Raw genomic sequence first — 27,710 nt, forward strand, 5'->3', positions numbered from 1 at the left:
CTGATGAGAAGTGGAGTAATTAAAGGTTGCAATTTATAGATGCAACTTATTCTTATTTTCTGCTGATTCTTTCTTTGGGATGTGTCCATTATCCAAGGCCTTTTTTGTTCATGAATAAATGTGTGCTGCCCCCTGTTGGTAGTCCAAAATTACAAAAACTTTCTGTACTGATATAGACCAAATACAGATACAGATACTTCATATTTCACATTTACCCCAAACAAAACAAAACAAATTACATATTTAAAGCATTTCAAGCTCATTTATCTTACCACAGCACCATTTCTAAGATGAAGTTGTTGGCACTATCACACATTCTTTTATACAATCACAATACAATCACAATCACTAGCTTTAAAGGTACAGGACCGACTTTGAATTTGCAGTTTTGTCATTTGCAGTTCTATTAAAACTGAACAAAATCCATCTCCTTGAAATTCACAATAGCTGTCTGTAAAATTCACAGCTCTTCCTCATAGACAGGGAGGTACTAATATTAATGTTATGCAAAGGGGATGTGAATCAGGAACTTGGCTTAAAAACTTTATAGTTAAATGATGATAAAAAATTCGAGTTTGAAAAGCAGATGATGCATTTATTTAATTCTGCATGTTATGGAAATAAAAAAATATATATTTTGCAAAATAAAATTAGGCAAGGTTATGTTCGTTTTAAAAAAAAAATGCATTACAGGATGAACCTGTTTGACTGTTCCCCCTTATGTCTTCCACCTTTGTCGTTTAATCATGCTTAATTGTTATATTCATTCATTTTTAACGACAGAAACGGGCTTCCTTTTGTTTCCTATTAATTTGGAAAAATGTAATCAATTTATCAGTGATAATGATTTTTAGTCCTTGAAACGTCAGCCCCATTGTCTTCAGTCCACACGTCACCTTTTTTTACCCACCTGCTAAACGTTACTCAACGGAGCTCTGTGATTGGTCAGTCATCGGGAAACTTTCAAACTCCTCCCCTTCGGCCGCTGTGTGCAATCCGGCGCAGTCAGCAGCCAGCCATCCAGCGGAAAGTTTTTGGGGCAGTTTTATCAAGCCAAGGTTAGTAGAAAACCATTTTCCCCTCTCAAAATACCCATGCAATTTCAGTACGAGTAACATTTATTCCATTTTGTGTCGACTACAGGCCCAGAAAAGCCCGAATATGAGCCATTTTAAGGAGCGCTTCACCACTCTGCTCCATGAGAAGAACTTGGTGACGGATCAGTTGGCGAATCTGGAGAAAAAAACGGGAGTACAGAGAGAGTACCTCGCCTTGGGTATGTTAAAGGCTCAGCAAAAAAACAAGTTTTAAGTACTTTAATCATGCTTTATAGTACTGGAGCACACTTAAAATAGTACCAAACGTGTTTAAAAAGAAGAGGGGTAACGTCTCTATTAGTAACGAGCTAATGTTTGTTATTTATGGGAAGTTTCCGTTAGCAACTCAAACTGCTGCTTCTAACTGTCGCATGAGTGACTTGACTTTTGACTTGGTTTCATGTCCTGTTACACTGTGACTTAGCTCATTTTATCTCTCTGTCTGTCATAGCCAAATGCCAAAGTTCATCCCGCTCGCACCTTTATGCTACTTTAAAAGATTAGAGATTATATGCGTGATCGTAATTACACACACACACCCATTTCAAAATGTTGCTGCTAAAAAAAAAAGGGGTTTCTTATATCCCAGGACCACCACCAGCTGGTCTCAGGGGTATTTTTATCACGTCCTGAAATATCCTGTGCAATGCAGAGATGGAAAGAGAAGACTTGTTATTTAAACTGCGGGGTGCTCTTTTCCTATGAGTATTGACATTTCACTGCTGGGAGTTTGCACAGTGGATGTTGTAAAAAGAAAAAAAGACACCACAGGATATGTTACACATGGTTTGTGTCTGCAGTGCCACTCTGATACAGGAAACGTGCCACCCGGTGTGACCTACATTTAAAACCTACTACTGTGTCTTTACCCAAAACGGATTAACACAGATGGGTGCTCACAGCATGACATGGAAAGTGCTTTAAAGTCACCAATGGCAAGATCAAGTATGAAATATGTAGTAGGTATTTAACTGACTTTGATTAGAGCTGGATTACAAGCATGAATGCACAAATAGCTACAGATGTAGTTATTTTAGGTTTAATGAATTACCAAAAGATTTGAAAACTTTCCAGTATCTTTCATAGATATCAGGAGTAATGGGGCGTTCGTTCATGTAAACAGAAAAAAAACAAAAAAAAACTGCATTGTGATGCATCCTGTAGTGATACTGTAACTGCATGGTGTCCTCCTAACTACATCAATGACCTCAAGAAACGATTCATCAAGTTTCTAATAGATGGCTCTGAACTGTTGAAACTCAGTCTTCTGCTCCATTGTGGACGTGTTACCAAGTCGATGTAGCCGGGGTTCAAAGCCAGCCAGCGTTGTGAAATTAACTGGCTAACGCATGAGATGACCCCGCTTTACTAAATTCTTTCCTGCATGAAGCAGAATGCAGCAAATGAATCAAATGACGCGTCCTAATAGCAGCACTGTCTGTTCAGTCTTGTTAGGGAAGCGTTGTCCACATTGCAGGACTTGACAAACACGTGCATGGCTATTATATATTGTTCTGTCTGCTATCCTGTTTTCCCACCTTAAGGCTGTGTTGTGTTTAGCCTTGAAGCTGAAAACTCAGTCAAACAAGTTCTTTTTAGAAATGACAAATATCTCAAGTTCATTCTGACTCCTAGAAAGTATGCAAACTAAAATGCGGACTGAAGTAGGGCTTTTCTTAAGGCCTCTTTCTGCAGCCAGTTTTTTTTTTTTTTTTTTTTTTTAAGAAAGTGGTCATTGTTTATTAACTTCATGTTCGATATGTTGCAAAGAGAAACTCCCATCTGCTGAGTTCTTTGAGTCATAATCAGGATTACGCAACATTAGAAAGACTTTCTGCCCCAGTTCAGTTTTACCACATGTGGGACATGTGTTTTCATTTTAAGGCTCTGTATCTGTTGTTTCCATGAGTTCTCCTCTGCTCACAGCACAAGGGCAGATAGCAGGGACGTTTAGAAACGTTTCTTGCAGCAGTGAAAAAATCCCTAAAGCAGCCTTCAAATTATAAATACCTGGCTAATCCAGCAGGGTGGTTTATGGGTTTGTTTGTTTTTCTACTCAAGTTGTTGTCCAGTAAGGAGTGTTTTCCCTTCAGGCTTTTCTTTTTTAACCAGTAGTTCAAGTTTGCTTTAGTGGAAAGTGACATGGATAATATTTGTGTATGCACAAGGACAAACAAATGAGATGGAAAAGAGCAGGAAATATTTTTGAAAGGATCGGGCTCCAGACACTGCAGCTCTTTGTTGTGCACCGTGCGCTAGAATTTAGTTGAATTTTGCGTCAGCGTGCACACTCCCACCTCAATGTCCTGCAGAGTTTCTCTTTTGTTTGATTTACTCGGCAGTCAAACACAGATCATTTGAGTTTCATTGTGTCGAACCAGCGGCTCTCTTTCACCAGCAAACATCCTCACTCTCCAGAGCGTCAGGCTGTCACTCACATCTGCAGTTACTTTCCAGTTGAGCGATCGTCTTGTCTGTCTGTCGAGCCCTTGTTTAATTTGTAACATGCATTATGCTTTAAACATGTGCTCAGTGGCCACTTTTTCTCCAACCATTCAGTCCATTCATTTATTCAAGCCCTCAGCCATAATGTGGGCCTTTACAAAGTTGATATTATCAGTAAGGAGTTCTTCCAGTTGTTTGTTCCTCAGCGAGGTCGTTGTTAAAGGTGGTTTTGACTGAATGACTTTGTATTAAAACGTATCATTTTAGTCCCGTTTATATACAGGAAGTGTGTTGAACGACAAACACCAATATAAAGCCCTGTTTCCACACAGCGGTCCGGTTTGGAGCAGTACTGTTTGGTACTGTTTGGTTCGGTAAAGCTTGATTAATGAGTACAACACACATGCTAAGCTAATGAGTTTTAGGTTTCTATAACATCTGAGTCATTGCAGAATAATCTTCTGTTGGTTTGAGTAGTTGATTTGGCTTTAAGTTCAGCAAGCTTAAAAAAAAAAAAAAAGAAGTGCAGAAACCTTTTAGCATCTACTGTTCCAACTGTTCATGTGAACACAATACAAGTCATGGAAAAGCTGATCCACACACAGTCGTGGATTATAGGTCAGGTTTTTGAGACTCTGGTGGATTTAAAGTCAACTTCCAAGCAGCAGGATTTGAATATTAGTGTTTGACTTGTGTTCTGTGCTCCTCCTAATCCCGGCACTGTGCTGTCCTAACATCCTGCTGCCGTGTTGACAACAAGGCCATGTTGCTTGACATCAGATGTTTTCTTCATGTAACTCGATAACCTCACCCTCCCTGTACTCTCGCCTCGCCTCTTTCTCCCTCTGCAGGTTTTCTGAGTTTCATCGGCCTCTACCTTCTGTTTGGATTTGGAGCCTCACTGCTCTGCAACCTGATTGGCTTTGTGTATCCAGCATATTTCTCGTATGTATGAAACTTGGATTAATCTGATGAATGTTTTTTTTTTGTTTGTTTTTTATATCAATATTTTGAAGATGAGTGCAAAAGAAATATAACTTTAAAAAAAGATCAGATACATACCTTCTTTTTGTAAATTAACTTTATTCAAACTACAATGAAGTTCAGTGGAGACACTGTAGTTGTCCGAGCAGGGAAAGGAAGGCTGTATAAATCCAAATGTGCATTGTGAAGAAAATGTCTGAGAATAGATGTAAACGTTCAATCACTTTGTGTTCCACTGACAGCGTCTGGACTTCTGTTAATTTAAATGTTTAATTGAGAGTTTGCAAAGCAGTTGTAAATAATAAACCTGTGTTTCATGAATACTCTCTTCTTAACAGCCTCAGGTGCGCTCTTTTGTCCACTATAGTATTTTTTGCATAAATCAGTGTGGAAAGCTCTAGGACAAAAACAATTCTTTGCATTCCTTTTTTTTTTCAACCCAGCAGCAGAAATCCTAAATCAAGCAACAACAGGGAAATAGCACTGTTCTGCTGAGGTCCAAAGTACTTAGAGATTTTTTTTTTAAAGACGAAGTGGAACAGTGGAATGTCCCAACTCTTTTCCAAAGTGAATCTGGTTTCTATGTTTGGTTTGTATTTTACCCAGCATCCCTCTTTTTTTCTCTAAACAGGGTTATATTTTTATGAAAGCAGCTCTTTATTCATACATTTCTCTTTTAAGCTTTTATGTTTTTAGGAGTTGAATTAACATCCATTTCAGTTGTAAGTGATCAAAATTGGTTCTGCTCCTTCTCAAAATGTAAAGCTTTCTGAAGCTCCACTCTCTGACTTAACTCAAAATGTGTTATTTGTTCAGTATTGACTCCGTCTCCTTCATCCAACCTGTGCTCCTGTCCTTTCAGTATTAAAGCCATCGAGAGCAATGTTAAGGAGGACGACACACAATGGCTGACCTATTGGGTTGTTTATGGGCTGTTCAGCATCGTCGAGGCCTTCTCTGACATCTTCCTCTCCTGGTTTCCCTTTTACTACGCTGGCAAGGTAGACGGACCAATATGTCTTTATATATATATATATAGAGAGAGAGTGACTACTTTTTTTAATACATATATATATATATATATATATATATATATATATATATACTTTCTGTATTTGTATTTTCACCAATTCCTCTTCTGTAAGTCTGTTTTCACTGTGAAACTCCAGTCACAAGTTGTTGAATCACGTGACATTCCATGTCGCTGGCTTGCCAACAGCGCACTCTTGTGGACATGTCCTGTAATAGCCAAAGATGGAGAGTCGCATGCCACATTGCAATTTGAAGCCTGTTTCTATTCTGTGATGTATCCACACTGGAACTGTGGACGGAGGAGTCAGTGAAGATCAAAACACATCCATGAATCTCCAGTGGGAGTAAGAGAGCTTTAGAAATGAATGAGTTCCCATCGCTCTTCTCTATATACTATAGGCCTTCAATACAAAAAAATATGATATATATATATATATATATATATATATATATATATATATATATTTTACAATAGCCTAAAAGCTCTGTCATCTTGTTTTTTCATCTCACAGCCTTAAACCTTAACTTGGTCATTTCGTGTTGGACAGGATAAACAACCAATCATTAGTCACATTGATCTAAGATCTGCCCTCTTCTCTCCCCTCAGTGTTTGTTCCTGATTTGGTGTATGGCTCCAGTGACTTGGAATGGTTCGGATATCTTGTACAAGCGCGTGATCCGCCCTTTCTTCTTGAAACACCAGGCGGCCATGGACAATATGGTCAGCGATTTGAGCGCCAAGGCCAAGAACATAACTGACACTGTCACAAAGGAGGGTGAGCTAACTGCAGTATACATGCAAGTACAGCCACGTTTTATACCCATTTGTCCTGCACCTGCAGCAAACATACTCTCGCAGCAGACTAACGCCCGGGCCAACTCACAAGAGAAAATCAATTGAAGGATTACAGGATGTCCACCAAAAAAAAAGACTCCCACAATTCAGTTCTGCTACTGCCCAGAGCAGACACTGTCACTTTATTATTTTAGTGTCGTTGTTGGACACTGTCAGACTTTTTATGCGCAAATTTGTAATAAAAGAGTGGGCCACGCAGAGATTTATATTTAAGAGGCTGTACACATGATTGATTCAATTATGACATTTAGGATTTTAATATTGGGAGTAATGAACTTCTGGAGCCAGCCTCAGCTCCGACTCCACACTGTGGTCTAGAGTCATTCTTTACAGACCCAGGGTCGAGTTGTTACTAACAATCAGGCTGCTTGATAACAGCGCTTTGCTTAGCTCTTGAGAGCTGTTACTGAAGCTTATACTCAACACTCAGTTACATTCACATCTTACTGCTTACCTGACTCTGCTTTAATAACCGATGCCTGTCTGATAGACAGGGCATGCAGGCACATATTAACAGCTTTGCACTAACTGCACACTTCCCACTGTCAAAAAGCATCATCCCATTCATCCTGATTCTGTTTTGAGGTGCTTTTTTCCATTTTTGTGAAACATTGTGTTCTTTCTTTCTTCATGTTCCATCAGCTGTTAACCGGGCACTTAATCACGACAAGGACCAGTGAGGGACATCAGAAGACTTGGTGTGTGTGTGTGTGTGTATGTGTGTTTGTGTTTAGTCGTACTGCCTGAATCAGTGTATGTCTGTGCTTCTTATTTGCTTCGCTTCCCTCCTCTTCCCCAATGTTGTCTTCAACTGAAGAACTTCAAACTCCTGGATGTTATTTAAATACTGTATGTACATCAGTTTACAGCCACAGGTACGACTAAGACAATCAATAAAACTGTGATCTTTTTAATGGGATCTCTCTGTTGAGTCGCACAATAAGTGGGAAGAAATGCAAAGCAAAATATTTGGTTGTGTATCTGCACGTTTCAGTATACCTGAGCATTTTCCAATGGAGCCATTGAAAAGATTGGAAAACTGAGTCTCTTAATATTGTATTTAAAAAGCAGTTTGTCTTAAAATATGTCTTTTAGTAGCATTTTCTAACACTATAAGTGAAAACTAGAACTTGCTTGTTCCATGCAGCATTCAAAGTCTGTTGGGAATGTTCCACATCTTGAAGTTTAACTGGATGACTTCTGTCTTTTGATATATCTTAATTTATCTTCTCCCAGGGATGTAATAATAATAAAACTGGAACCCTAATGAACTCAAGAAAGGTGTCTGTTTGTCTGGATTTAAAGTCTGAAGATTTTCTTTCTTTTTTTCTTCTCTGTTGCCCTCAATAACTGCTGCCGTTCCTTATAAGATTGGAAAAAGGATTGTTGGGTTTTTTTGGCCTAAATTACAATTTTGATTCATCAGTGATTTGTTTTGTTTTTTTACTCGGGCAAATTAAGGGAATTTCATCTTTCGATTTGCGTAACCAATAACTCCTTCACATTCTTTATCTCATGAGAATTTGTTTAACTTCATTTGCAAATCTGTAACATGAAGTTAAAAAAAAAGTTATTTCTGATTGTTCTTTTTTGCAGAGAAAATATGAATGCCATGCATATTTTCTCTCTCATCCTATGTAACCACTTAATCTTTTGACCTGCCACCCTGAAACCCATTTAGTGGCATTCAGACGGCCTAACCACCCAAGCTTGAATTTGTGTTTAGCTCTGAATTTATGCTTGAGGGCCTCTGAATGGAAGGCCCTTTGTGTTCGTGCACTGGATGTAATGCATGGTGGACGAGCCGGTGTGATGGCCACAGGAGAGGAAGGCACCCATCTGGAAATGGCTGCTGTGAAGACGTGACTGATGGGTGTTTATGTATTACCTCAGCCACTAGTGGTTGACAGGTTATTGATTAAACAGAAAATTTGACACAGAATATAATTATTACATTGTGTTGATGTGTGGTTTGAGTCAAGCGTGTGACCTGCAATGGCTTTAAATGGCAGAAGATGATCAGAGAAGAGGGAAATAAAGACTGAATGGCCTTTTTTTTTCTCTTTTTTTTTTTTAAACCAGCCATATTTAAAATAACTTCTTAGACATAGATTACGGCTGGAAAGATTTTAAAGCCAATTCGTTCATTCAACGTCAACCCCTTTCAAACAGATTTGGATTTATTTTAATATTCCTGGACCCAACAAGATAGATTCTGTACAGACTGAGATGATACTTTAGGTCAGATTACACATGAGAATCTTCACTGGGGTGAGTACATTTTCATTTTTCTTATTTGTTTTGTCACCAAATATGTGTCAAAACAATGACTATCTAGACTGAGCTGTCTGAACCTACAGATATGAACACTAACCAAGCTAGGGACTACGATTTATATTACACTAAACATCAGCATGATGGCATTCACATTAAACTGAGGCTTTCCTGTATCTGAACAGCCTATTGTTGGCTTTTAAAGTTGATGTAGATCAATATTTATAATTTTCAAGTCAAGTCAAAATCAATAGGTTGCTTGATGGTTGATTGTACGCCTTTACCAATCACTGATTGTGTTAGTGAACAAAGAACTCTGTGACAGACAGAAGACCCCATCTCTACCATATATCCCATATTCAAAGCACTCCAGGACTTCCAGTGGATGATGGCGTAAAAGTTACCCTAACAATTCTACCTGAAGATTTGGTCCCGTATGTTATTGGTATGGTGGTATCGGTGCAGGTGACCCAATCAGAAGACACATTCATTCCAAAATGCTCATGCTTAAACTCGATTTAAATTTCACGTAGAAATGTAAAGACATCACAAATCTCAAATTAAGAGAACAAATAGATTTTTTTTATGACTCCTCTCCTAACGAACGAACTCTGCATTACCCATCTCTTTCTCCATGTGTTTGACTTTTTATTTCTTCTCTGAAAACAGTCACTGCTGCTTAAAAAGCTCCCGGCCTTGCAGTTCCCGGGTGTACCGACAGAGGGAGACAAAAACAAGGCTATGTGGACGAAGGTGCTGGTGAGTCATACAGTGAAACCGTCACGTACCGATACACGGCTCAAAACAAGGCCTGGTCTGACTGGACCACCGACCTTTATTAGCAAGGCGGCTTTTATCACAACACCCGTTAAAAAATAATAATTAAATGTTCTTATTTCTGCCGATAGACATTTCATGTGGGTCTATTTCGGGTGGGCTGGTATACTTCCTGGTTTGTGGACTCGGTGATCTACCATTTTGCCACTTATTCCACGTTTTTTGTTTTAGTTTGCATAAACAGGCTGTTTATGCAGCCATTGTTGATCATACTGTTCATATAAACGTACACACGTTTAAGCTTAGTAGCTCTGTCCATGGTCCTGAAACACTTTGGGGTCGCTGTCTGTGGTGCTGATTAGGGTTTAGGCAACGAGACAGCCCCAAGTGAGCCCACCAATACAACTCCCTACGAATCATCTTATCACGTATTTTTAAACTATGTTTGGTAAAGTGAATGCATTATTGTTGCATGGCTTAGTTTGCTTAGTAATCCGACATTAATAGTTTCTAAAGATATCTATTAAAGAACGTAATGGGAGAATGATTTACCTTTTGAGCCAGTCGATTCTACATTTTCCATTCCTGACCTTTAAGTAAATTTAAAAAATTAAACTCAAGATCTAACGTGCTAGTCATAGGCCAAGATGTAGGTGTCATACCTTAGCCCTGGAAAAAAAACTATATTTTGTGCTGTTCCTGAAACGTTGACAACATGATATGAGACTCAGCTAAGAAGACGAATATTTTAACTATTGTCTGCTTAAATAGTATTCTACGGGATAATCAACATGTTTCTGTATTCTATGACATGGCCCGACTTGTGAATATTTTAAGTTTTCATGTGTAGTGTCCTATTACAAATCATTTCTTCCTATTACTATTTTTTTTTTCTCGATGATGGTGTTTGGAACTATCTTATGTTCAGATTCCCCCAGATGCTAATATTTCAGCGTCCAGTCTCCAAACACTTTGTATTTGTAAGAACTGAGAAAATCAAGTGTGGACAGAAAAGGGAGAGGGCATAGCACCTCCCACGTCCTCTCTGCGAGCGAGAGAGATAGAGAAAAGGGGATAGAGAGACAGGGAGAGAGAGAGAGAGAGAGAGAGAGAGAATCTGCTGTCGTGGTGTTGGAAATCGGACGACATGAGCTCTACATGAACCGTGTAAAATGCTTTAAGACGCTTTCGGCGTTTGTCTTTTATCCGTCTAAATCAAGGACGAGCTTGAAGCGGAGCTACATACTTCACCACCAGGTATGAAGATGCTTGTTCGCTTTTCATGGAGGTTACATGTTGGTATTCAGTGGCGTAACCGTGGAGCTTCTACCGCGCTGTATAGTGAGTGCACACGATTCCGAACAATACCAGCTTTTTAGTCTTTATCTTATTGTTGTTGATTTATATTCATCCTCCCAAATATTTGGGTTTCACACCTTTTCGTATTGAATATATGGCGCCTATGCCTGCACAGCCATATTGGCAGTCAGCGGGAGAGGGCAGAGATATGAGGGTACTGGGTTTATCATATTGCTTTGAAGAGTAAAGGGAGTTGGAGGAGGGAGTGGAAAGGGGAGGAGGGGGAGGGATGGGTGACGGGGGGGTTTCGCTGCAACTGCGAAATGATGGCACCGCTGCGAGATGGCGATCCTCTGGTATTTATGAATGAACCGAGCAGAGTAGGGTGGTCTGTAATGGCGTTGCACACCAAAATTGCGCACCGACGACAAGCCCTGTCACTGCAAGCCCTTCCTTCCTGCCTGAGATGAACGTCAACATTAGAATATACAGTAATAATGACGCCAGCGTGACGCATAAAGCCCGATTTCTGGTGCAAAAGCCGTGGTTAATCCTCCATCTGGATCCGTGTTTTCTCCATGTCTCTGCCGTGCCGTGCCTCAGTCATGCGCTGTTTGTTGTTAGTTTAAAAAAAAACTGAGGGGGAGAGGCGTCATGGAATGAAAAATGAGTTATGAATCATGCAGGTCTTCTCTATGCACTGTATGTGCTTATATGTATGTGATTCAACTTCCTGTTTCCATTGCCAGTCATGGGTGTGCGAATGTGTGTGGGGTTGCAGAGAAAAGAGAAGAGATGTACAACTGTAAATCCTGTGTTTAAGCTCTGAAGTGGTTGGGTGTAGAATAGAGATGCAGATGTTAAAGCATACATGTGCTGATAGGGGATAAGTGAATGTGTGGGGGAGTGTCAATGGCCTGGCTGCCTGCCAGTCTGTTTGTCTGTCTTAAATGGCCACACTATGGTTGCATAAGAACACTGGCAGGACAAAGAAATGACTCAATCCATGGTAACAAGGAGAAACACTGAAAGATAAGATGATGCCAATGATGCTGACGTCTCCCATGATGCAGAAGTGTGGATCCTGATGATCAATGATGATATATTTTCTTTGTTGTTTCAGTTTAGGTAAATTAAACCACGGTAGCCATAATTAACAGAGGTCTAGGAGAGCAGATGTTGAGGATGATGTGAAGTCTTTTGGTGCTTCATGTTTGTGTTGAGGCAGACTGGTTCCCTGCTCACACAAGCATCCTTCAGTTTTCTGCGATGACTATGATCGGGTGTGTTGTGAGCTGTGGCCAGGACTATAAATATGTTAATTCAGAGAATGAGGAAAAAATATCATCATTAGACCGTTGGTGTTATTGCGTTGTAGATTTTGATCGAGTTTGAGTTTTTTTATACATTTATTAGATGGAAACAAGTTCTAAGAGGCTATCGCAGTGTTACCACGGACATCAAAAGATGTACTTTCACAAAATGTACTTTCTGCCATTTTGATAGCAATCCAATCTTTTTCTTCAATACTAAATTATGTATTTATGCACAACATTTATACATAATATGCCACAGAGTTGGAAAAGAAAACAAGGTGAAAACAGAGTGACATCAAGCCATAAGAGAAAACTAAGTGAAAATAGACTGTTTGTATACTGGAATGCTGTGTAATATTTGTAGGCTGGAGATTTTAGAAACAAAACCATGAGGTGAAGCTTTTTGGCTGATAGCATGTCAGAAATACTCTGATTGTTTATAATTTGTCCATGTGGCATCATTTCCTCATACACTGCTTCATGTTTTGTAACCGAGTACTCTTTGGGAGCTCCTGAGCTCTCTTAGGTTCCTCGGGACTGTTGGTGAGGATGTCCTGCCCAAACAAACACCCCCCCGCCCCTGAAGATTTCTGACTGTTAAAGGGAATTTTTTTCTTGCCACGCTATGACGGATAAAGCTGGGCTCTTGCAATATAGCAATAAGTAAAGTATTTTACCTGCTATTTGTAAACATAACGGTGAGCATGGTCTGTTTACCTGCTCTTTTGTAATGTTAAGACAAAGAGAAAGGTCCTTTACGTGCCTTTGTAAAGTGTCTTGAGATAACACCTGTTTGACACTTTACAAATGAAGATTGATTGATTTGTAGAACATCTAAGTTGATTTTAAAAAGGAAAACAATTCTTAATGCTACTTTTCTATTTTGGAGTGGCTGTTCAATGCCTTGTATTATTGACCTTTGAGGATCCACAAACCTGGGTTTCAATGGAAGAAGCAGTGCCTTTGTGACTTTCAAAGTGATTCTTAATGTATTGAATTAGACAATTCATTGAAAATAAAGTAAATCCCGAACAAATGAAGCAAATATGCATCTTGTTCCCAAATAGTTTTCCTCCATAATGCACTCTGGAGATTTTAATCCACCAGTTTGTTTTTTTAATACATAAATATAACTGTTGCGTCCTCTGATTTTAGGAGTCGGTCTGTTTCTTTGCCAAGCACAAGTTGTGCACCTTAAGATATAATTATGCACTGCACAATGTCTGCTTCAATACTGGAACAAATCATTGTTAAAGTGTTTTAGCCATTCTGACAGCATGGGCTCATTCGAAAGGTCTATAGGCTTCGTTATATGTGGCATTTGGCAGGATTGTCTTGGATGTGCATAACTAATTGAAGGCCAGGATGGCTGTTCTGGTCAATTATGCACACAGTGACCTCTGACTCTTAATGTTTAACTCGACATTTTATTCAAATGTCAAATGTTCATTTTATATAAATCTATTACCTCCTTCCGTCTTTAAATAAGAAATAATGAGAAGCAGGAGGAGACTGAAAATACCGTAAGTTAACCAGTTTTACCATGGAAGCCTCACAAGCAGCAGCGTTTGTGTGTTGTCCCTGTTTTTACCCATCTGCATTGTTATCAGGGATGGTTCCACTGATAATAATAAAGAAAGATCTGCATCTGATTACATTTTCCTGTAGAAACCAGTGGAGTTAATCCAAAACGACCCACTCTGTCACCATCTGTCACTGCAGGTTTCTGCAACCCACTCCACCAGTCGGTAATTAGTGCTTCAGTCAGGTCAGGGCCTTCACAGCATCTAAGATTGAAAAAAAAATCCATTTGAATACATTATGCGTATGAGAAAAACACATTTCCTCTAGCTTTTTCTCTACAATTGTCTGCTGTTAAAAGGCAGATGCTCCTGTCTTTCCCAGATTTTCAGTTTGTGGTATTAGCAAGGTCTTATGTAGAAGACAGACGGAGCAACCCAGGGTTCCCCAGGACAGGATAATACTCACAGTGTTAATACACACTCAGACATTCTTAACATGGCTTTATTGTGGAGAGTTCTGTTTAAAACTACCTGCATAGATTTAGGATGAACAAGGTTTATTTATTTATGTCTTACTTATGAAAAACAAACCTCATCTGGAATAATTTTCCGTTCCTCAGAACTCCACTTCCAATCCATCACTGGTGAAGACCTTATTAGATTTGCAGGACTATTTTCATTGATGTGCTGTTGCTAACAAGCTAAATGATTATGCATATGTGAATTATTTAGACCTGTTAGGTTCTTAATGAAGATTATATGAATTATATAAATAGATGGATGTGTTTCCATAGTAACAATACATGTTACGAGTGGTGCAACAAATCACAAAACTCACAGTTCAGGTTTTTTAAAAATAATTATTACTGTTCTCTTCCCCCTCAGCTAGCCATGACTACAAATCATAATAATGTTATCACATCCTCAATTTTCTTCATTATAGGCCTAAACATTCGCTATACTTTCGCTAATAATAATTTAAAGCAGACGTGTTACCTCCCATCAGGAGTGTCAACTTTACAAACAAAACAATTGAAATCCTTCTGTAAAAAAAATATGTGCCGTAAACAAAACAAGTTTGTCTTCCTGAACTGAACTTGAGAATGTTCAGCATGGAACATACAGACACAACGTGTGTGTGTGTGTGTGTGTGTGTGTGTGTGTGTGTGTGTGTGTGTGTGTGTGTGTGTGTGTGTGTGTGTGTGTGTGTGTGTGTGTGTGTGTGTGTGTGTGTGTGTGTGTGTGTGTGTGTGTGTGTGTGTGTGTGTGTGTGTGTGTGTGTGTGTGTGTGTGTGTGTGTGTGTGCACCAGCTGCTCCTGCAGCGTGGTGTGTGAGTCAGACAATACAAACAGGCAGTGTGTGTTTAGGGATTATTCCTTTAGTTTTTGGACCGAACATATCAAAATGTAACTCCCTTTGTTTGGTTAAGTGAACAGCTACAGACTACATCAGGCTGTAACAGTACTAGCATTAAGTTTCTGATTGGTGTTATATACAGCCAGCAGCTGATACCTGCGTGATTAAACGGACAAAAGTCAATGCGGCATATGACACTACTTTGTGTCACTGACCATGGACAGTGAAATATAATCTCTTTATGACCCGTTACTACTTTAAAGTCCATAAAAAACTTTTGTAAAGAACACATTTTCTTTCTATTGGCACGATGGATCTCCATGGCACTAACACACACTACACGCTGCCTTTTACTGAGAATCTGCACAGGGTTTACTGTCTACGTATATTTTAAACCAAGTTGATACATTTCCCATCAATCTGCGGATCACATTCAGCGTAAACCTTGGCAGAGATACAAAAGGGTTCACAGATCAACTGGGATCTGTTTTACCACTACATGTTAGTAAGGAAATGTCAACTCATCATTTTTTTTTGTTTGTTACAAGTACAGGGGATCTATTTCTCTTCATAGTAGATGCTGGAATATATCAAATTTATACTCCAGAAAAATGTGCAGCTAATTCAATCATAATGTGGTTAACATAAATTCCACCTTAATTGTGTGTCCCTCTCCTTATATCTCCAAGGCACAATAATAGTCTCATGCATGCTGAATCAAAGCTATTTCATTAAGGTGTCAGAGGGCTTCAGCATGCATCAAAAACTGCATACAGTCTTATAAGGAGACTGCTGGTAACTCAAGCCCTGGGAATTGGGTCAATGCAGAGCAGGCCAGGACCACAGAGGAGGTTAAGCTCAATGATTAGCTACTAAGCCAAGACCACAGTACTGCAATCACTAACGCACATTCTGCTGGGGTGTATGGTGGTGTAGCTCAATCACAGTATAGACTGACACTGATTAGAAGCAGTCGAACTCATCCGGCATAAAGACAGGTGTCACTCTGAGGATGTGTAGTGATTGTTTCTGTGCTCACATTGATTCATTTGGATGGATATGCTCTGCCACTGCCACCTATTCATATCGCTGTATACGTGTCTAATGCATAATTACTTATTTAGTTTGAAATGACTAACACATCTCTCAGACAATAATAATTTGTTCCTATTTTATGATTGCAAACATTCATTCATACTGACTTTTGGAATACACATTTACATATTTAGACAAATATTGTTGTATTGTCCTTCTTGCCATAAGTTGGATAAGCAGACTTATATCTCAAACATTTTTGTCAGTTGTATAAAAGCATGAACCTAGCAGCCAACTAGCTTAGCTAAGCAGCTAACCTGTCGCAAAATCTGCATTCAAGCAACTCTGAAGCTCCCTCAATTACACATTATACCATATATTTATCTTATGAGCAAAAAAAAAAATTGAGGTAAAGTTATTTCAGGTAGAGTTTGGGAGGGTCATATCTTAAGGTGCATTGACTTCTGACTGTAAGTCTTTTTCAGAACTGTCAAAACTCCAGCTCTTGGATTTAAAACTACAGAACATCATTGTATTTAGTGGGCTGTTAGAGCTGATGTTACCTTTGAACAGGGACAGAATGTTTTCTCTTTTCCAGTGTTTTTTTTTTTTTTTGTAGTAAAGTAAAGCAAAGCTAATTAGCTTCTAGCTGCTAGCTTACGTTGCACCATGAAAGTGGAACTGTGGTTTGTCATTAGCCAGTCTGTGTTTTAAAACTACATGCAGCAGTAGTTAACATGTTGGGTTAGTTTGTGAGATCATTGCAATGATACGCAGGTATTGCTTCAGCTATGAGGAATGAAAAGAAATGCTTCCTTTCTTTGCATTATAGCCCCCTAAAGAGACACACACATGCAGTCAAGCAGAGAGGAAAGTGTGTGGTTGCGTCAACCATTTTAAAGTAAAATGAATACTTCTCACACACTTAACTTTAAATCTACTCCAGCATATTATCAACATTTTTAAACTAAGTACTTGTAATCTGTTTTCCATGGGCTTTCACATTTTTGTGATAAGATCCCAGGTGTGAGGCAGCAGTGTGACTGAATATGTGAGATCGAATCAAAATTTATAAATTAAACTGCAACAGTCTGCTCATAAACCCTAATGAAACTGCCCCGATCTAAAAAAAAAAGCTCGCTCTCTCTCTCTCTCAAAATGCAGATTAATTCCTCCTATGTTACACACACATTAGCACTCTCTCTCTCTCTCTCTCTCTCTCGCTCTCTCTCTCTCTCTCTCTCTCGCTCTCTCTCTCTCACACACACACGAAATGTCTGATTTGATATGTGCACAGAGAACAGGGAATCTCTCGCTTGACTGCACAGATTCAATCACACACACGCACATGTTCATACACGACCCTCCAGTCCAGCAATCAAAGAAACTTGGTGCAGGTTTTGAAGCATTGTGATGAGTCTGTTTAGGAACGTGTTCACATTATGGTCATGATGGAAAGGAATATTTCAGAAAACACTTGGATGAAAATCTGTAGAGCCTGTGAAACACTCGTTGCAAAATTGCAGTGTATCCACAGCATTCCCGTATCGGCAGCTTGAATAAAGCCTTTTTCTCCACAAGATACCACGGGACTGCTTTGTGGGTGTCTATTTAATCACGCTCTTGATCTGTTGAATGGCATTATGTTTGATGTTGGTTAATGCGCTTCCTTTGTGCTGTGCATAAGTGGCTCTCTTGAGGAAAATTATGTGCATATTTTTACTAAAGGTGACATTTCTTTGCTCGCTCTGTGAAGGAAACGAGTGGAAAATGTATTTTCTGAGTTAGGGAAGAGTAGGGCTTGTTTGGTCTGTGCCAAAGCTATCTACTAATGGAGATTGGCTGCTCTGCCACAGATGCATTTATAGTGTTCCATTAATTCATTAAGAAACTGCAGTCCTCTCATTTCAAATAAAACAAGAGAAGGGGGGTGGTAAAGCTGAGAGACTGCTTGCATTTGGGAGGAGCATCATTAATCTCCAAGGCCTGGTGTCAAGGACAAACGGCAAAGGAGCGGGTGTGTGTGTGTGTGTGTGTGTGTGTGTGTGTGTGTGTGTGTGGGTGTGGGTGTGTGGGTGTGCGTGTGCGTGTGTTTTTGTGTGTGTTTGTGGGGTTGCACCTGTGAGCGCAGTGTAGCTGCAGACAGAGGGAGGGACTCTTCAGCTAATTTTAGTTCTGAGGAAAGAATGACAGGAGCAGAGGGCAGCATTGTTGTCAGGGAGCTAAAATGCTCTTCCAAAAAAACACACAAAAGGCCCCATCAATCAAAATCACTGTGGCCTTCGTTAACTTGTCTAACAGTATTGAGACATTAAGAATTAAACCACTCTCAAAATGAATTATTATTATTATTGAACCAATTTTGCACAAAGTGTGTTCGCTTTTTTGTTTGGTTTGACTTGTCTGTCATAAAATGAGGAGCCTTATCTACATGCAGTTCTTTAAGCTACCTTTAAGCTAAGCTAACTTTAAGCTACCAGAGTTAGCCTCACATGAAAATATTTTGTTGAACAAATTATTTTTTTTGCAAAAACTCATACAATATTTTATGTTATTATATATTATATGAGTACACAGAATAAGAACCAGACCGTTAAAAAACAAATGCTTAACTCAATTCACTGGCTCATTTTGTCCCTTCTTCTAAGATCATCTAAGATCCAACATCTCCACTGTTTCTTAATGTATTGTGCACCTCTTACCTCAGTTTAAGTTCTATAGTTAAACCAAGCGGCAACCTCCAGTGTGGTAATAACGAAGGCAAAATCCTGCAATTTGAAGAGTGTGGCTTGAGGCCGGAGAAGTCACATCTCACCTGTTGCTAGGTTGACTGAAAGTTAAGGTGAGACAGCATTTTCAGCATGGCGGCTGTTACCATGGCGGCTGTTACCAATGAGACTCCAAAGCCCCCTGTAGTAACTGACGGGGAACGTGACTGAGGCTTCTTTCATTAACATGTACAGTCTATGAGTTTAACTGGCGAAATAACTCATCATAAAAATAAAATAAACTATTATACTTGGGTAACTTGTGATCCTTCTGAGTTTAAGACCCCAAAATGAGTTTGTGTTTTGTTTGATGGTGAATCAGAAATCAAATCAAATTGAGTGTGATTCCCTCCATGATGTACATTTCATAAAAGTTATGCCACATATTTCATTCTTAATGTCAAACAGTTTTCAAACTCGGCTCATCACATACCAGTCTCTCTGGTGTTGTTGGGAAGCTTCATTGAAGTCCAATCAGCTGCAGTGTCCAGTCAATAATTGATAGTCCTTTAAAGGAACACGTCTATTTGTAAAAAGTCTTCCGGATGCAAATTACCTATTTTACAAGACTTACTAATCTTATATAAGTCAGTTCCACTCAGCACCTGTTATATTCCTGTTTAGCCCGACACTTTGCTGGACTCTTCAAGCCTATAATTTGTTGACTACTCCGCATTTTTTGATACAGTAGGCCACTTTGTTGTCATCAGCAGTCTTTCGTTTTATGCTCACATTTACATTATTATAGCTGGAGGGGAGTGAAAAATGCAAGGCCTTCACAGGGAATCACACTTTCATCTTTTGGATTTTGGCAACATTTGTCTAAACTACATTCATGAAAAATCAGGAAAGTACCGTTAAAGAGTTATACCGGTAATCTATAGGTGATATTTTTACGTGTGTCTTCTTTTCCATGATGCTAAAAAAAAGAAAAAGGTGCAGTGTATTGTATTGACCTCATTTAAACCGCTGTAAAGTCTTGTTGATGAGGAACATTGATTAAATTTTGACTGTATTCCTCATTATCATAAAAATGCCAGTGGATTTCACTCTAAAGCCCAAGAGAGACATTACACAAGGACAAGTAGAAAACAGTTAACAAGCTACAGGCATATAAGCAGAAGGCACAAGCCCATCTGCAACTTGAATTGTGGTTGTGTGTTCAGCAGCAAGGATATAAAACACTGTTGTATGTAACCCAGACTTAAAGATTGACTATAAAACTCAAGAGGTACACCCTGATTCCCCATTTATCTTCCAACTCCTTGACTGATATTATCTAGAGCTTGGCAATGCAATTACAGCTGCCCTACCATCAATAGTGTGTTTCAGCAGTGCAAGCATGACAGAAATCCACTTATTCCATCTGGTATTGATGTGAATTTACTGTTTCATTACATCAAGAGCTTAGAGAGCAGCAAATGATCACAATGAATATCACAACGAATGAATATCTTATTATGGGACCTTAAAGCAAGTTTAGAGCCGCAACAGATAAATAATGCAACAGATACAGCGCATAATCATGCACAGACGCTCAACCCTTACAAAGAAAGCAATAGATTACGTGTGCATTGTCCAGATATGTACAAGATGCAGCGGGAGAGTTAAGATTTGTAGTCCTTCAATGTGCAGGGATCCTGACAACAAATCAGTTTTCGTAGAGCTGTGTAATTATCTGTTCTCTCATCATACACACTTAGGAGTGTTGATGTTTTATTTTCTAACCCGACTGCCCACAACATTTTGGTCTTTTTTGTTTTCTTTTATATGTTGAAGATACGATTAGTTATTCTTTTATTCTGAATTAGTCTTGGGGGAAATCTCAAAGCCCAGATGTGCACAGCAGGTATTTGTAGGCAAACAATAAAGAATAACTGGTTTCAAAACGGCGTACCCTTAATGAACAGTTTGTAACATTAATGGATCCCTTGGAAGAGATTAGGGACAAATTGGTGGAAATAAAATATGATATTCATTATTACATTTCTCTCTGTGTATTATCACTTGAAATTTAAGAAGTCGTGTTTTTTTCTCTGTCATGTTGAATCCATATCTTCCTACTGTAGTTCAGAATAGACAAAAAAAAGCAATAATTCTGGAGGGTCTTCGTGTGACCACTGATACATGTTTGGAGGGAGAGAATCTAGTGGTTGATTTTTCTGTCCACTTAGGGGGCAGTAACACAAGCTAAAGACATAATACAGTTGCGTAAAGAGCATTTACGTTGACAACGGTTGCTTGTTTTTGCATGCAACATATAAGCCTAATGAGCAGTGTTTTCATGGATTCTCATTCTCAACTAGCAAGATGCTAACTTTGTCTGTTGCTGTTTGGTGTAAAAAAGTTTTTTTTAAAGTGTCTGCTGTGGGTCAACAGACATTTTTCACACCTGTAAACAGACACACCATGCTGCTGCAAGAAACAAGGCAATGAAAGCCTGGAGACTGAACCAAAGCAGCGGGCAAGAGAAACATAGAAAACGAAAGATGCCTAAAGTCTTTGCCATGTAAAGGCAACTGCAAAGTTTGTGGAATTTGGAGGTTCATTTGTTTACTCATTTATAGCAAGTTATTTGATCCACTGTTGAAAATTGAGGAACACAGATTTAAATGTATTTGTTCAGCATTTCAGTTTTGTTTGTAAGATTGACTTTTAAATAAAAATGTAAATGCCAGGTTGGTCATTTTTGAAAACTAGCATTATTTTGAAACTAGCATCCCATCCATATTCCTTGTTCACCCACCTCCTTCCCTCTGAGCTCCCTCAAAAACTGTGCCCCTCACTTACCTGCACTTGCACCTTTGGTCCAGAAACAGATTTCAGCTCATGCTTTGAGTGTGGGCTTGTGCATGCATGAAGTAGAGAGGCTTGATTGGTTTATAAAACGTGTACTGAGTGCCGACATTGGTAAAGGTTTTAATGTGTTTACAACTGTTAAAGATGACTGAGATTTTTTTGTTTCTTTTTCAGAGCACACAAATTATTGATTATTGTCGGGACCTGAAGACAATTTCAACCAAAGTCTTAAAAAGTGAATCTGGAGAAAATGAACTACCCTGCCTTTACACTTACATTGTAATATTTGAACAGTCTGTTTTTGAACAGAGAATTGGGGTTATATTTAACAAAAACTTGACTTAGAAATTATTTTCTCACTCAAAATTGAACAGTGAATTATAATCTCTTGGATGTATGTATGCAAGAGAGAGATTGATGTGGTACAGTTTGAAAATGCAACGCAACTAATTGTGTGAAACAAACTGAGCTTGTTTAGAGTTTTTTTCATGATGAATTACGTTTTCACACAGAAGTTTGTGTTACTTTTTTTTCTGATGCATCTTTCTCTCTGCCAGAGTTTTCTGCAGTTTCTAAAATTGATAAAAGAGGAAACGCTGGACTGTTTTTAGGGATGAGTCTAACAAACTGTGACTCTGAGAGCAGTATTGATCAGGGAAGTGCTTGCGTCAGGTGCAAACTTGGAGCCTCACCAACCTCATCCTCTCTAATTTGTACTCTGGCTCGTAGTCAGACCTCAGGTCCGACAGTTAAAGTGCTTTACACCCTCTGGCGTACACCACCAGCACCTCTTTTTGGCTCCTCTGTCTGCTTTGTATTTGCTGCCTGTTCATTTGCTAAAGTTTCTCTAAACTTATTTAATTTCCTCTCCTCTCCCCACCCCTCACCTGTCTCCCCTGCTTCCTCATCATACCCCCACCCTCAATACCACAGGTGTAACAGTGTCTCAAGCCTTAGGGGGGCAGAATGCCGGAGCAGAGCAACGACTATCGTGTGGTGGTGTTTGGAGCAGGAGGAGTGGGAAAAAGCTCCCTGGTCCTACGGTTTGTAAAGGGCACCTTCAGGGATACTTACATCCCCACAGTGGAGGACACCTACCGCCAGGTGATCAGCTGTGACAAGAGTGTGTGCACCCTCCAGATCACTGACACCACGGGGAGTCACCAGTTCCCGGCCATGCAGCGCCTGTCCATCTCTAAAGGCCACGCCTTCATCCTGGTCTACTCCATCACCAGCAAACAGTCCCTGGAGGAACTCAAACCTATTTACCAACAGGTGTGTGTGTGTGTGTGTGTGTGTGTGTGTGTGTGTGTGTGTGTGTGTGTGTGTGTGTGTGTGTGTGTGTGTGTGTGTGTGTGTGTGTGTGTGTGTGTGTGTGTGTGTGTGTGTGTGTGTGTGTGTGTGTGTGTGTGTGTGTGTGTGTATACAAACTCAATTTGTTATTGCATGCATTTCATTTTTATAGAAATAATGGAATTCAACATGGCCCCAACACATAACATTAATCAGTGTGTTGCACAGCGTTACATATGTACAGCATGACATACAGTAAATTAAATTTCATTATTGGTTCGAAATTCTTTGTGGTCATTTGCTGATAATTGAAGCCTATGTACTTTTTGGATAACAGACTGGTGTTAGGAGGACCAACAAATCAACTTCTGTACAGACAAGCGAGAAAATAATGAGCCCTTCCCCTGCTTTACAGGTCTTGGCCATAAAGGGCAACGTTGAGGCAATCCCCATCATGCTTGTGGGCAACAAGAGCGATGAGACCCTGCGGGAGGTGGAGACCAAGGATGGGGAAGCCCAGGCTAACCAGTGGAAGTGCGCCTTCATGGAGACGTCAGCCAAGACCAACCACAACGTCACTGAGCTCTTCCAGGAGCTCCTCAACCTAGACAAGAAGAGGAACATGAGCCTAAACATCGACGGCAAGCGCTCAGGAAAGCAGTCCCGTGCTGAGAGACTGAAGGGCAAATGCAGCGTGATGTAAAACCAGAGGAGGACGAGGAGGAGGAGGAGGACAGGGGAAGTTTGAGAAAAGAGAGGAAAAAGGAGGAATAGAATGAAGACAAGAGAATAGAGGGACTCATTATCAGTCAAACGGAGCAAAATAACGGTAGGACAACGGAAATCTCATCTTCACATACTCCTCTGATAGACTGGTGCATTCGCAGCCACAACTCAGCAGTTATTTTAAAGGAACATACAGGATTTCTGTTTGGAGCGTTACATCCATTTTCATACTGCTAAAAGGAGAAATGAGGCAGACGGGCGCAGAAAATGGAGAAGTGGTGGCGTGGGTCATTTAAGAATTACCTGAATCGGTGGGGAATTCTGCATCTGGAGAGTCACAAACTTGGCTTAGGAGACCTGGGGCTGCACTGAAGATCACAATCTGCAGCAGCTTGATTAAAAACTGGAGGACTCTGTTCTACACAAAGCATTCGGCGTGCTTTCTCACTTCTACACCTCCCTCCCTTCCTGCTCAGCTCTTTAACTCAGCCCCTTGACATCCTGGCAACCTCATCCTTTGCATACTATAAAAAAATAAATAGAGAAACGTGATGTGTGCGTGTAACAGAGTCAACAATGTAATTTAAGCTCACCCTTCTGGTAGAAACACTATTTAAAGAGACTGATGTGTCCGTCACGCTACAAAGCACAGGACACAGCGGTTTGAGACTGCTAGCATGAGCGACACGCATTACAGCAGCAAAACGTACAACTCAGCTACATTCGGGAGCCACACCTGAGGACTCTGATGTAAATAAACATTGTTGGATATTTCAATATATTCCAAATGATCTACACATGCCCCACCCAAACGATTAAATCAGCCGAAGGAAGAGGTCGAAGTTCAAGTCATTAATGTTTCATGTCATGGCTCACTTCTGAAAGACTGGAAAAGGTCCTAATTTACTTACAACCCTCTTTAAAAAAAACTCTCTTATTGCAGCGATGGATTCAGCGCAACAATCCTTTTAAGACTCATCATCATGTAGAATAATTCTGGAATCAAAAGAAGTTGGACTCGGATCAAAACACACTACAGAAAGGAAAGTCTGCCTTGTTGACCATGACCATAGACTCAGATAATCATTGCCAAGCTAGAAAGACAAAAGCAAACTGGGATGGATTTTTGTTTCATTTTGTTCTGAGGTTGAGAATGTCTGTTTGCTTTGAACTTTTCATCTCAAATTTCTCTTCTTTTGCCTTTTTTTTGCGTTTGCCTCATAATATTCTTCAAATTTATGTCAAAGAAGAAAGACAGAAATCCGCCCAAACAAAAAGCACACAAAGAGGATGAATACATACATAAAATAATGGGATGAATGTAAAAAAAAAGAAAAAGAATTAGAAAGAAGCTCCAGGCTGCTTGTTCAGTGTGACCTGAATCGGTAATGTTTGTGTTCTCTTTGTTTGCTTTGGTCACATTACTTTTCATATGCTCATTTCAGGCAACAGGAAACAATGAGTCACAAACATAAACACACCCACACCTGCACGACATGTGCAAAAAATAAATAAATAAAATGCATTCATGCAGGAGTCAAAACAAAAAAAATAGAAAAGGTCAACTGTGTAACATTAACACTTACAGGGCTCACTCAGCCTAAATGCCCTCACATTGCACTTTATATCATAAACACACACACACACACACACTTAACATTGATTTGTCATGTTTTTGCATATGATTTATTGAGTTATTGATAATATCTACTTAAAAAATATACACCTGTTTCCACAGCTCTTATGTATGTCCAAAGTGCACGTATACACCTTTTTGTTTTTACACAGGAGCTCTGAAAATTGTACACATTGTACACAGGAAAGCCAAAAGCACAATACTTTTTTACCAACATATCTATTTGTACATTTTATTTGTTTCTCTTTTTTGTATATTGTTTATGATTTCCACCTTAAACCTTCATCAAATAGAACTGAAAAATGGAAGAACAATCCCATCATCATCATAGGTAGCTCTCCGTCTTGTTGTGAAGTGCTTCTTTATTTTTTTGTCTCGTATGTGGCACAATGAGGTTGTGATTCTGCTGAACAACAGGGTATTGTGACGTGACAGCTTGTGTGCGAATGTGAAGTGTGCAAATGCAATGTGACCCCCAAAAGGATTGGAGACGGTACATTTAGCATGGGCAGAGTAAAGTCAGATTATTTGTCTCCATCTCTCAGGCAGTTTTAACTACAATTTGGGTGGAGCATAATCTGCCTGTGTACTATTTAATACCAAAAGACACAGGCGATGCCCCCTCTTAAATGTGTATCCATCTCTCTGGAAAGCACAGCAGCTGTCTTTTTTTTTTAATTCTGTCTCTTTCTCTGTCTTTACGTGTGCAGCAGAATCAACAACTGGGCACTTTAGGGTGACATTTTACTTGAAGATTTGTTTAATAAATCAGCAACGCTTCATTAATTAAAATGTCCCTTCCCTGCAATTTTCACACCCCTACAAATTCACATCATAAAAAAGTGTAGTTAATGTAAATAAGCATATGATAGAAGAATTCAATGTTTATACGCGCTTCAAGTAAGATGTTACCCAAGTAAGAAAAGAAAAACTATACTGGCTCCTGTAGGAGGTTTGATGTTGCTGTGTACTGTAATACGCGGCTCATAATGTTGCTAATATTATGTGGAACTATTTGACAAAACCCACGTTTCAGATCTATCAATCAGACAATAGCAAAATGTGAATATGTAGCTAAGGGTTCCACTCCTTGTCTGTGACCTTTTTTTTGACTGAATTCATTGCTATCTGTTGTACTTTGCACACGTGTGAGGTTCTGTTAAACTCAAACATTTGCATTGTAAACTTCCCCTTTACCTGTAAGGTGCCAGGGATGCTCACATATGGGTTTTTAATTTGTCCTTTTTTTTATTTAAAAAGGACAAAAATATTTGTCCTTTAGCTTAAGATTTCAGCAAGATGGACTGATTTCTGTCATTTCCCTTCATAATGTGTCCATCTTAAGGTTATGATGTGAAAATAACAAAACAAAAAAAACCACAGTCTGGAACAGCTCTGCTCTGATGTGTAGCTATCAGCAGTGGTGGTGCACTCATTGCATAAATATCAGCTTGACATGTCTGGTTTCTCCACGCAAACACCAGATTGCAAGCGCATGTTTGTGCAATCTGTTGTTCAGGAGACTGTCGCTGTTCATGTTCCTGTGTGAAATCTGATACAGCAAGGAGGAGGCAAAAACAATGAGACAGCGTGCAGGATCAGTGTGCACAACAAGCTTGGAAGAGAGAGCAAGCTTTGCTATTAATAGAAATGGTGTGAGAGAGAAAAAAACCAAGCTAATGCATAAACAGTGGCCTGTGTAGGATTTAGATGCTGTCTGCATATGGAGAGGTGTGCATTCATGTGTATTTTTTGAGTTTCTTGGTAGTGTGAATTAATAACTGGCTTGATTTAGGACAGACACCTCTCCTCCCATTGCTCCTGTCACCTTATATTTCAGTGAAGAGTATTCACTGCTGCTGCTTTCTAAATTTACGCGTGTTTGTGACCATGAGTGCATAATTGCATGCACAAAATCAGCCCCCAATTCGCCTCCCTTCGCTCCGGCCCGCAGGAGCGTGAGTGTGTGCCGTTGTACGCTCCTTTAAAATGTCTGTCAGATGTTTAAAGCTTTCCTGTCGAGAATGCCTACACAATTCTGCATGAGTCATCCCTCATTCCTTAAAATACTTCTATACAAAAACATGCGGGCATATAATACTGGCATGGAGGCTAAATAGGCAGACTGCATGCCTTTAGCTGCACACTCAAACACACAGACACATTTTACATTCACACAGGCCACATTCTCTCACTGGCTGTTCTTCAGAAGCAGCGGTGAAGCTCAACTTTTATACATCAGCCATCCAGCCCCTGATATTTTGTCTTTCGTATTCATCCCTTGAATTGTTTTTTATTTATTTTCATGTGTGTGTTTGTGCGTTGGTTGCTTGTGAACAGACTGGAGGCGGATTACATCCGATTGTAGATAGTTGTAAATAGTGTGTAAAGAACTAAACATTTCAGAGATGAGAGAGTGCAGAGGAAAAGATCCAGAGGTGGGAAGAAGCTGTCACCTATAAATGAAGTGTCCAATTAGATAAATACAGCAAA

At 39.5% G+C, this 27,710-nt stretch overlaps 2 protein-coding genes across 2 annotated transcripts; both read left to right on the forward strand.

Moving 5' to 3' along the window:
• The first annotated feature begins 933 nt into the window (after window positions 1-933).
• On the forward strand, window positions 934-7,685 carry LOC306840292 (receptor expression-enhancing protein 5). Its single transcript, XM_079369484.1, has 6 exons — window positions 934-1,058; window positions 1,144-1,276; window positions 4,394-4,487; window positions 5,389-5,527; window positions 6,166-6,334; window positions 7,057-7,685. Exons 2-6 carry the CDS (start codon window positions 1,162-1,164, stop codon window positions 7,092-7,094), a joined length of 555 nt encoding a protein of 184 aa, XP_079225610.1. The 5' UTR covers window positions 934-1,058; window positions 1,144-1,161; the 3' UTR covers window positions 7,095-7,685.
• A 2,849-nt stretch (window positions 7,686-10,534) lies between these two features.
• Window positions 10,535-24,390, forward strand: diras1b (DIRAS family, GTP-binding RAS-like 1b). The gene is made up of 3 exons (XM_079369940.1): window positions 10,535-10,722; window positions 22,496-22,837; window positions 23,271-24,390. Exons 2-3 carry the CDS (start codon window positions 22,529-22,531, stop codon window positions 23,556-23,558), a joined length of 597 nt encoding a protein of 198 aa, XP_079226066.1. The 5' UTR covers window positions 10,535-10,722; window positions 22,496-22,528; the 3' UTR covers window positions 23,559-24,390.
• The last annotated feature ends 3,320 nt before the right edge of the window (window positions 24,391-27,710 follow it).

The sequence above is a fragment of the Symphodus melops genome (assembly GCF_947650265.1).
Source record: "Symphodus melops genome assembly, chromosome: 19".
Classification (NCBI taxonomy): domain Eukaryota; kingdom Metazoa; phylum Chordata; class Actinopteri; order Labriformes; family Labridae; genus Symphodus; species Symphodus melops.

Bases quoted from the DNA above. Each gene is read 5' to 3' on its own strand.
- diras1b (XM_079369940.1), top strand. From the start codon at position 22,529: ATGCCGGAGCAGAGCAACGACTATCGTGTGGTGGTGTTTGGAGCAGGA. The intron at 22,838-23,270 runs GTGTGTGTGTGT...CCTGCTTTACAG, and splicing joins TCAAACCTATTTACCAACAG to GTCTTGGCCATAAAGGGCAA.
- LOC306840292 (XM_079369484.1), top strand. From the start codon at position 1,162: ATGAGCCATTTTAAGGAGCGCTTCACCACTCTGCTCCATGAGAAGAAC. The intron at 1,277-4,393 runs GTATGTTAAAGG...CTCCCTCTGCAG, and splicing joins GAGAGAGTACCTCGCCTTGG to GTTTTCTGAGTTTCATCGGC. The intron at 4,488-5,388 runs GTATGTATGAAA...CTGTCCTTTCAG, and splicing joins GTGTATCCAGCATATTTCTC to TATTAAAGCCATCGAGAGCA.